Source organism: Cryptomeria japonica, chromosome 3 (genome assembly GCF_030272615.1).
Source record: "Cryptomeria japonica chromosome 3, Sugi_1.0, whole genome shotgun sequence".
In the NCBI taxonomy this organism is placed as follows: Eukaryota; Viridiplantae; Streptophyta; class Pinopsida; order Cupressales; family Cupressaceae; genus Cryptomeria; species Cryptomeria japonica.
The window spans coordinates 163186213-163198000 of NC_081407.1; the positions used below are offsets into that span (position 1 = coordinate 163186213).

An 11788-nucleotide genomic window follows, 5' to 3' on the forward strand; every position below is an offset into this window, starting at 1 on the left:
ACAAATCATAAACAATGAAGTTATGGACCATTGAGCACTGCGACAATGTAGAGATTAAAAGCCTTCTTCTGTGATGATATATAAAAGATGATGTTAAAATAAGAGGCATGGACACACTCAACAACAAGCCCCTTTATAATGCAGCAATTGAAGTATGCCTTGGTGATTCATTAAAAATGGTGTGTGGAAAGGTGATTTTCAATTGAAAAACAGCACTTTGATAGGAAATCGAAACATCATAAGACAAGACCCTTTTCATACGGAAGGGATCAACAAATGCTGTCATGACTCGTGATGTATGAAAAATGGTGAAAAAAAAGGTGTTCTTAACTTTCTCAAAAATCATCAGATAGGATGATCCATAAATCATGAAAGATGGAGACACCCAATAGAAAGCTTCTTGATAATGCAGAGACTAAAAGCATGCTAGTTCGATGTGTAAAGGATGGTTGGAAAATAATGTGTTTTAAATTAAAAGTATTCGCAAACCAGTAAATCAATGATACCCAAGAATAGTAAAGGAAAAAACTTCAAAAAAACAAATGCATTGTACTAATTTGATCTTTAATCAAATGATTTAAACCAAAACAGGGTGCAAAAGGGGCTACAAGAAAAAAATTATTTACCATAAAAAGATCTGAAAAACAAATAGGTTTTAAGCAAACTCATTTGCCTTACGTTATATTCAAACGTGATGGAGATAAAAATTTCAAGGAAAAAAATATAAAAACACCTGAACACTTTAACCTTCAGAAGAAATCATAGAAGCCATAACATAAATCCTAGCTATTGTATTACAGAGATCCCCTGGCAATGTATCCCAACCATAACAAAATGATGTGCATACTACAATCCTAAATTTTATAATATCTAAACGAGCTCAAAACTAACATGATCCACGAATTGGCGGCCAGCGAATTGCTCAGAAAGGTGAAATAAACTACAAAAGAGAAAATGGGTCCAAAAAATGCCCAGCTCTCAATGCTTGCAAAGGAAGATTTTGACTGTTTGCTTTTAAACATTCCGACACCACTATTCCATCACCTGACAGTGCTGCAAAAATTTGATTGAACTTTTCCTTTTTAAGCTACATTGCCTGTCCCGGTTCAAGCTCGAATTCGGGTTAGAGGTTCAAGTTTAGGGGTTTGGTGAAAAAAAAAATTTGAGATTTTGGGTTCATTAGTACACAAATATATAAAAATCAATATATATATGCAACAATAGTTAAGTTCAGAATATACCACTATGCTAATGGTCAAATAACATAGCAAAATACACCACCATAATAATAGTCAAAACTCGACTATCATGATGTATATTAAATTTTTAGTTCAAATAACATAGCAAAATAGTAAATACTGCTGGCGTAACTGTGAAATGTTCTATTACATTGTAGTTAGCGGTTATGACTGGCTTGGATATCATACAGTTATACCAACTGTATATCTCCCTCTATATGTGTATGCGCCCACCTACATGAGTAAATCAATCAAGTTTTTACCATTCCGCTTTTTCATTTGGTATCAAAGCCGCATGATGTAGAAAATGTAGCGGAAAAGTGTAGGGTCTACGTTTTCTTCTTATCACCAATGTATAACTGCATACTTCTTCTATGAATCTTGTCTTTGTTGAGGGCACAAAGGAAGCGATGATGGCACTCTAATATTGGGCGTTTCCAAATAGATTGGTATGAAAAATTCAAATGCCTGAGTAGTCTTTTAGTGTTTGTTTTTAGAAATCTGCTTTTTAAAGACTAAGGAACACAAACATATTGAATCGGCTTAAGAAGACTGTAAGTTGTAGATGATTTTAGTTTGGGTCATCAGTTATATGGGGTTTCAGTTCAATGGCAGTATAAAATTAATTTGTTTCAGCCTGTATTTATTGAAGTAAAAAGGCATAAGGAATAACAATCTTTCCAATTTTAATTACTGAAACTGTCATTTCTTATTGGAGAGGCGTGGAATCTGAGTATAAAATTTGCAGTCACACTAGAAAAGAGGCATCGCAAGCATAAGAAATGCATACACATTGAGAGGCAGATTCCTTTCACTCCTGTGCCAAATGTTGGATTAAGATAATGTTAGATGGCGTGAAATGTTTACAGCAGGCCATTACTCTGTTGTGCGTAGCGAAAGAGGAGACGAGCATTGATAGAAGAACTTTATCTATAAAAGCCATTGGAAAACCATCATGTTTGTAGACGTTGAAGGTGCTATTTCCTACAGTTTGGGAGTTGTTTAAAATTGTTGTTTGTGAAGATTGGCAGGCCTATGAAAATTGTTGGAACTTCGGATGCTTGTTTTTTAGATTTATCAGCAAATAGTCATTCTCTTCCTGCTTAGAGCACTGATGATCTTGTAAAAGAACTTGGCATCTGAAGATCTTGGCAAAGGACATAGACATGACTCAATTTGAAAAGGTTGCATACAAGTTTGAATGCAAAGAAAGATATGAAGATAGTTGAGATCCTTGGAATGGATCCTATGAAGATGGTTGGTATCCTTGCAATGGCTTTGATTTGTGTTTATGAAGTTGCCACATTTTACTTAATGTTTAATAGAGAAAAATTTGGTCAATATCATCTTTTAGTTTGTGGTGCTAACTCTTGTATGAATTGGGGATCGTGTGATAGTGAGGTAGCATTTTTTAAGCACCTTGGTGTAAAGAGAAACGAGGTAACAAAATATGGTATGTTTTCAGTATGCAAAATGAAGTGTATGGGATGCTGTGTAAATTCTCCTATGATTGTTATTGTTGATTACACAAAGGGCTCGGAAGGATTTTCTTACAACTACTATGAGGAAGTAACACCAAAGCATGTTTGTGAGATTGCTAAGATGGTGAAGCATGGTGAAACTGGACTAGTTGGGACACAAAATCTAAATCATATTAAGTCAGATCTAGCTGGTGGCAATACCATTCTACTTGTTGAACCAAACCCTCCATCTAGTCATGACTTGGATGCTTAATGATGTCATTTTAGAGGCTTTGAGATGATGTTTTGCTTGAGAAGCATTTTTTTATTTTGGTATTGTTGGCATTATGGATGAATTGATTATGTGTTACATTGATGTTTTGTCATTGATGTCAACACTAGAGACTATCTGTTTGACACTTTCGACATGATTGAATCAATGGAGTATGTTTGATTTCATGAGTTACATGTTCCTTGAGCATGTTTTGGTCAGTTGGTATTGGTTTGGTAATCAGATGCTATCATACACTCTTGTAAACCCTTACCGGCATTGGTTTAAGGTTTAACCGGCAAAGCTTTTACTGAGGAATCTTGACAGGATGCATAAGTGGTGTTGGTGCGACTTCTAGATGGATTTCAGGATGCTGAAGATGTTCTTTGATCATGCCTCAACTGCTTGAAGACATTGCTTTGGCATGATGGACCTAGAATAAGTCTGGTGCCTATCTAGGTTATGGATCGGTATCATGTTAACGTGTACTCTACACGTTACCGGGATGTTTTGAGATGTTCTATGAATTGGTTATTGTTGTTTTGGTCTTAAGCCGACATGACATATCATTGTAATATGGATTTATGTAATGATCTTATTGTAATATCTTTTAGGTGGCCGACCTAATTGGTTTAGGCCTCAAGGTTGGTATAAAATGATGTCAGATCTCATTGTAGATCATAGGATGGGAATGAAAAAGATGTTCGTTGTCTTGAAATGTAATATCATATGCGAAGGAGATTTGGTCGATCATAGGTGATCGATTTGGGGTTAAGGAAGAGGTCAAAGGCCTCCGGTATTGAGCTTAACCGGGACTGTAATCAGACATGGTAGATGTTATCTCTAGCAGTTCATTATTCTGGATTGTTGTCCATTTATCTTGAGGTGGTTATAACCTCTCTATAGTCAGTGAGACTCTTTAGTAATGAGCAGTACGCTCTAGGCAGTGTGCCTTCCTGCATGTGCAAGCCCCTCACCTCATTGTATCACATACTTTCTATAGAAGTATCATCTGACTGTGGGTAGGCTTCCCACCACGGTTTTTCCCTTTCCGGGTTTTCCACGTACAAATCATGGTGTTATGTGGTATGGTTGCATTGTGTTGATTATTTTTTTTATTGTTAAGTTATATTGTTTACCGGTATCTGTTTCTTCTTTACCGGTACTTAATCTGGTTAAAGGTTATTAAGTAGATTAAATGATATAATCTGTTAACAACTGATTCACCCCCCCTCTTAGTTGTTCACCGGTTATCCTAACAATTGGTATCAGAGATATGGTCCTCTTTTGCAGAAGCTTAACCACTTGAGGTAGATCCTATGGCAGCTAACACTTCAAATCCACTGGCAACTATTTTCAGAAGAGAAATCTCTAAGCTTGATGGAACAAATTATGGGATATATAAAATTCGAATGAAGACTCATCTTAGATGTCTTGGCAAGAATATTTGGGAGATCACTGAGAAAGGATACACACCTTATGATCTGGCATCTGGCAATCCTGCTCCTACAGACTTAGATAAGAATATTGAAAATGATTGCAGAGCTAGAGAAGCCCTCTTGTGTGTACTTACTGGTTAGCAGATCATGGGATTGACTGATAAATCATCGGCTAAGGTTATGTGGGATAAATTGCAAACTCTGAATGAAGGTGATCCTACTGTCAAAATTGCTAAACTTGATGGTTACCGGGTAAGATATGAAAACTTGAAGATAGAAGATAATGAAAGAATTGTTGTGTTTATGGAAAGAGTAAATGAGATTGTTATGGAAATTCAATGTTGTGGAGGATTTCTGAGTGAAGATGAAATAGTTTCCAAAGTCTTGAGAGCCCTTCCACCGACTTACAAGATGAAGGCAACTGCAATTAATGAGTTGATAACAATGGCTAACTCTTCAGTTAACAGAGACATTCTGATTGGGAAAATATCTGCTTTTGAGCTTGAAGAATTTGGATCTTCTGGAGCTATAAAGTTTGAACTTGATTTTCATGCATCATCATCATCATCCACCGGCAAAAGTGATTGAAAAGTCCTATATGCAAAAGAATTGGAAGACATGAGGAAAGAAGATGAAGAATTTGAGCAACTTGAAGCCTTATTTGCTAGACGAATACCTAAAGGACCAACAAGAAGTGAGTATGAAGGAAAAGCACCTTTTAAATGTTTTGCATGTAATAAGATTGGTCATTTTGCATCTAGATGCCCTGAAAGGAATGCAAGGTTTGAGGAAAGAGTTAAGAAATCATTTAAGCCTAACCAGAACAGATATAGATTCAAGAAAAGTAAACAATGCTACATAGAGGATGAGGAAGGAGTAAGTGATGACTCTGGAGATGAACCGGTAGAAGACTCTGCTAGTGGATCTGGCAATGGAAAGGAATGGGTGTTCTATGTTTTAAAAGAAGATGAACCGAAACCGGCTATCATAAATGAAGAAAAGGCCCTGGCAGCAAAAGTTGAAGATAAGGATGAATAGGTAATTGATAGTGGATGCTCACATCATATGACTGGTGATAAGAAAAAAAAATTGTCCCTACAAAAATACAATGGTGGTCAAGTCAAATTTGGAGATGACAAAGCATGTATGATCAAAGGTAGAGGTATTATTTCTCTGGATGGCAAGCATAATACTGATAATGTCTATTATGTAGAAGGTTTAAAGCATAATCTTTTGAGTGTTGGTTAATTGGTGGACAAGGGTTTCCAACTTCAGTTTAAAGATAGAAAATGCAAAATCATTAACAAGACTGGTTTGGAGATTGCAACCGGTATTCAGACTGGACGTAATATCTTTCACTTGAACACTAGTAATAAGACATGTTTGATTGCTCATATTGATGAGAGTTGGTTATGGCATAAGAGGTTGTGTCATGTTAATTTTGATTGTATTGTTAAGATCAGTTCAGCTAAGGAGGTTAGAGATATACCTAAGATTATGAAGCCTCATAATCCAGTATATAAGGAATGTCAATTGGGAAAGCAAGTTAGAACTTCTTTTAAGAGCATACATGATAAATCTATTGATGTATTTGATTTGATTCACACTGACTTATGTGGTCTAGCAAGGACTCGAAGTTTTCAAGGTGATAGGTATTTCATGTTGATTATTGATGACTATTCTAGAATGATGTGGGTGACTTTTCTTAGAGAGAAGTTTGAAGCCTTTGAGAAATTCAAGATCTTTAAAGCAAAAGTTGAAAATGAAACTGGATTGAAAATCAAATGTCTAAGAGCAGATCAAGGCGGTGAGTTCACTTCTCGTGAATTTAACAGTTATTGTGAGACAAATGGTATTAGGAGACAGTTATCTGCACCTCGGACTCCTCAGTAGAATGTAGTGGAAAGAAAGAACAGAACCATTTTGGATGCAGCAAGATCTATGATGATGGAAACCAAATTGCCTCACATCTACTGGAGAGAAGCAGTGAGTACAAAAGACTACACATTCAACAGAGTTCACATCAAAGGTGAAACCAGTAAGACCCCTTATGAATTATGGTTTGGACATACACCTATTGTTAAATATTTCAGAATTTTTGGAAGTAAATGCTATATCAAAAGAGATGATTCAATTGGAAAGTTTAATCCTAGATGTGATGAAGGGATATTTCTTGGTTATTCAATTCAAAGAAAAGCATATAGATGTTATAACAAAAGATTGCAGAAAAATATGGAGAGTGCTAATGTGAAAGTGGATGAGCAGTATAGAAATCAATCTATATCATATGATAGGGAACCGGCAGTGGAAATGATCATAACTAAACCAGCAATGCCTCAACCGGTACAGGAAACTGAGACACTTACACCGGCACAATCAAAAAATTCAACTGTAACTGATGATCAGAGCAGTGAACCTGAAGTACAGAAGACACCAAGGTATGTAAGATTAAATCATTTTGAAGATCAAATCATTGGATATAGGAACAAGGGAGTTATGACAAGAAGAAGATTGGCAAATGAAGAGGTATGTCTTATTTCTCAAATTGAACCGACATCTGTTATTGAAGCTTGTAAGGATAAACATTGGTTGAAAGTTATGGAAGATGAATTAGATCATATAGAGAATAATGAGACTTGGTATTTAGTTCCCCAACCTAAAAATAAGAATGTTACGGGAACTAAATGGGTTTTTAGGAATAAGCTTAATGAGGATGGTCAAGTTGTAAGAAACAAAGCTAGATTGGTTTGTAAAGGATATTCTCAAATGGAAGGAATTGATTATGATGAGACATTTGCACGTGTAGCTAGAATTGAAGTTGTTAGACTATTTCTTGCCTATGCAGCTTATAAGAACTATAAGGTTTATCAAATGGATGTTAAATGTGCATTTTTGAATGGTGAACTTGAGGAAGAAGTATAGATTAAGCAACCTAATGGATTTTCGCTGACAGATGATAAAGATATGGTTTGCAGATTGAAGAAAGCTTTATATGGATTGAAACAAGCTCCTAGAGCTTGGTATGCAAGGTTGGATAAATATCTTTTGAAGCTTAATTTTACTAAAGGCAGTGTTGATAGTAATTTATATTATAAGATCATTGATGATGATATTATGATTATTGAAGTATTTGTTGATGATATCATTTTTGGAGGAGGAGATAAATTGTGCATGAAATTTGCTAACAATATGAAGAATGAATTTGAAATGTCCGTGATTGGTGAAATGAGATTTTTCTTAGGTTTGCAAATTACTCAAACTGACAAAGGCATTTTTATCTGTCAAACTAAGTATTTGAAGGAATTGTTGAAGAAATTTGGTATGGATAATTCCAAACCGGTAAGTACTCCTATGCTGACAAGTGAGAAATTATCTATCAAGGATACTTCTACACCGGTAAATCCGACAAGGTATAAGTCTATGATTGGTGGTTTGTTATATTTGACTCAGACTAGACTGAATACTATGAATGCAGTAAGTATTGTTTCTAGATATCAAAGTAATCCTAAAGAAAAACATGAATGTGCAGTAAAAAGGATATTCCGGTATTTGCAAGGAACAACAGAATATGGCTTATGGTATTCTAAAAATGATGATTTCACTTTATGTGCATATATTGACTCAGATTGGGCAAGAGATACTGATGACAGGAAGAGAACTTATGGTGGAGCTTTCTTTCTTGGAAAGAAATTGGTTTCATGGATCAGCAAAAAATAGTCATGCATTTTTTTATCTACTGCAAAAGCTGAGTATGTTGCAGCAGCAACTAATTGCACTCAAGTCTTGTGGATGAAGCAAATGTTGAAGGATATCAGGGTAAATTATAGTGAACTGGCAGTTATCTACTGTGATAACTCTATAGCTATTGACATGTCTAAAAATCTAGTATTTCACTCTAAGACTAAGCAAATATAATAAAGTATAACTTTTTGAAGGACAAGGTAGAAGGAAAGGAAATCAAATTGGTTTATGTGAACACTAAAGAACAGATTGCAGATATATTCACTAAACCGTTGTCTAAGGAATCATTTGAGTATTTGAGAGACAGGTTAGGGGTTTTTGCCCCTCTGGCAGAGACTTGATTGATGCAGTTTGTCATCAGTCTGGCATGCATTATCAGAGACATCATTCATTTTGGCACTGATGAGTGGTGCTACTACTCAAGGGGACTAGTCAGCTTTGAGATTTAGAGGTTTATATTCTTGCTTTGATATTTGTGTCAGATTTTTGGCATTAATGTCAAAGTGGGAGAGATAATGATGTGAAAATAAACTCAAAACTTTACAGAGATATCATTCAAAGGGGGAGAGTTTCTGATATTCAAGAGATTGTTGGTTTTCTTCCACAAGGGGAGACTTGTTTGGCATTTTTTGGTACTTAGATGTTTTTCACATCTAGTGTTGCCATCAATGCCAAAGGGGGAGATTGTTGGCATTATGGATGAATTGATTATGTGTTACATTGATGTTTTGTCACTGATGTCAACACTAGTTGTTATGGTTGGTTACCGGCATATGGGTTTTGGTTACCGGTAGAAGATCTAGTGTTACTGGCAGAAGAGATTATCTATTGGACACTTCCGGCATGATTGGATCAATGGAGTATGTTTGATTTCATGTGTTATATGCTCCTTGAGCATTTTTGGTCAGTTGGTATTGACTTGGTAATCAGATGTTATCATACACTCTTGTAAACCCATACCAGCATTGGTTTAAGGTTTAACCGACAGAGCTTTCACTGAGGAATCTTGATAGGATGCATAAGTGGTGTTGGTGCAGCTTCTTCATGGATTTCAGGATGCTGAAGATGTTCTTTGATCGTGCTTCAACTGCTTGAAGACATTTCTTTGGCATGGTGGACCCAAAATAGGTCTGGTACCTTTCTAGGTTATGGACCAGTATCATGTTAATGTGTACTCTACATGTTACTGGGATGTTCGGGATGTTCTATGAATTGGTTATTATTGTTTTGGTCTTAAACCGACATGGCATATCATTGTAATATGAATTTATGTAATGATCATATTGTAATATCTTTTAGGTGGCTGACCTAATTGGTTTAGGCCTTAGGGTTGGTATAAATTGATGTAAGATCTCATTGTAGATCATGTTCGTGGTCGTGGTCTTGAAATGCAATATCATATGTGAAGGAGATTTGGTCGATCATAGGTGATCGAATTGGGATTAAGGAAGAGATCAAAGGCCTCTGGTATTGAGCTTAATTGGGATTGTAATCAGGCATGGTAGATGCTATCTCTAGCAGTTCATTATTCTGGATTGTTGTCCATTTATCTTGAGATGGTTGTTGCCTCTCTATAGTCAGTAAGACTCTTTTGTAATGAGCAATTCGCTCTAGGCGGTGTGCCTTCCTGCATATGCAAGCCCCTCATTGTATCACATACTTTCTGCAGAAGTATCATCTGACTGTGGGTAGGCTTCCCACCGTGGTTTTTCCCTTTCCGGGTTTTCCACGTACAAATCATGGTGTTATTTGGTATGGTTGCATTGTGTTGATTATCTGTTTTATTGTTAATTTGTATTGTTTACCGGTATTTGTTTCTGCTTTACCGGTACTTAATCTGGTTAAAGGTTATTAAGTGGATTAAATGATATAATTTGTTAACAACTTATTCACCCCCCCCCCCCTCTCAGTTGTTCACCGATTATCCTAACAGGTATTTCTTGCTTTTAGTTTTCCTTTTCATGCTAACAAATTTGAAGAATACATGTGTTGTGAAGGCTATATTTTAGAGACGGGTTTGAGATTTGGTGTTGAGCTCATTATGGATTGTTGTCGACCGAGCTTCAGAGTATATGATCGAGAATTATACTCTTTCGTGGTCATTAGACAATGATAGAGATATGTCATATCTCTTAGGGATCATTGTTTAATAATTCAAGACTATGATTTGAGAGTTCGGGACTGAGAGCTTAAGAACACAACTCAAAGCTACACCTTTCCAAGGGTCAAGAGACAACTTGATAGAGCCCTGCTTGGCTCCGGATTTGCTTCTTCAATAGAAGATCTTCCAAAATAATGTATTCATATTATGTAATCAGCATGTTTTTGTTTTGTAAGCCTTAAGGGGGGTCCCTAAGACAAGTTTTAGGATCAATGTAATAAGGAGGGGAATGTTGGCGTAACTATGAAATGTTCTATTATATTGCAGTTAGCGGTTATGACAAGTTTGGATATCATACAATTATACCAACTGTATATCTCCCTATATATGTGTATGTGCCCACCTACGAGTAAATCAATCAATTTTTTACCATTCTGTTTTTTCAAATACACCACCATGTTAATTTTTTAGTTCAAAAATAATAATGTCAAGTGTCAACAATCAGCCATCACTAATCAAATATCATATGGGTCATCAAAAATATCATCATCATCCATATGTCATGGTAAAGTGGAACCACAAACAGTGGCACTGGCATTGGCATTGGCACTAACACTAGCATTAGCATTGGCAGCGGTACTAGCATACTCAATCTAATGATCACTAGGTAGCTCATGGTCATCAACTCCAAGTGCAGCAAAGCGAGAAACTGAATCATTAAAATCGGCATGCTCTAGATCAATATCCCATTGCTTTGTCTCCCCTTGTTTGTAGGCATTTTCTTTGTGTGTGAGGAGCCACAAGTTTGAATGTACAAAGACCAATTCCTCTGCCTTTTTGGAGTGTAATCTATTACACTTTATTGAGTGGATGAAGGAGTATGTGCTTGAATTCCTCTTGGATGAAGATGAACTAGCAACCTATCAATATTTTGAAATTAGAGAGTTAAGAGTTATAAATAAAAATAAAATATAAGCAAGATAGAAGATTTTTTTTAATAACTAAGAACTTATTTGCGATAAAATTTTGATGGCAGTAGGTTGTAGGTGCTAGTATGCTTCTCCATGGAAGTACCACCAATTATGAGCAGGCACCCTACTCTTGTCCCAAAGAGCTTCAAGACCACAATCATTTGTGCTTGATAAAACTCATGAATTCAACCCTAACTGTAGGTCATCGGTCTTGGGGAAAAAGTCTATGGCAGGCTGCCTTGTACCCTTTTCCAACTTCACGATCTCTATATGGGCAAACTCATGTGCCAGTAAGGAGCTCTTGACTATAATACTTCAAACTCGATGCAAAGGCAATGAGATACAATGGAGTGGTCAATTTGTTCCATCTCTACACAATGATTTTTTGTAGTTGTTTGAAGAATGTTCCTTCTAGATCTTGCTCTTTTTCATTTATGATGACTTTCATCTTCTCGATCATTGATTCGATGCCATCATATACCTCAACCAAACAAGATCTATCCATGTCAGTGTAACGCATCATGCTCAATATAGGCTTAAAGAAATTCAAGAGATACTCAGCACGAT

At 36.1% G+C, this 11788-nt stretch overlaps 1 protein-coding gene across 1 annotated transcript; it reads left to right on the plus strand.

Annotated features, from left to right (window-relative positions):
• Positions 1-2453: 2453 nt before the first annotated feature.
• On the plus strand, positions 2454-2972 carry LOC131030991 (NADH dehydrogenase [ubiquinone] flavoprotein 2, mitochondrial-like). The gene has a single exon (XM_057961986.1). The coding sequence runs from the start codon at positions 2454-2456 to the stop codon at positions 2970-2972; it is 519 nt and encodes a 172-aa protein (XP_057817969.1).
• Positions 2973-11788: the final 8816 nt, after the last annotated feature.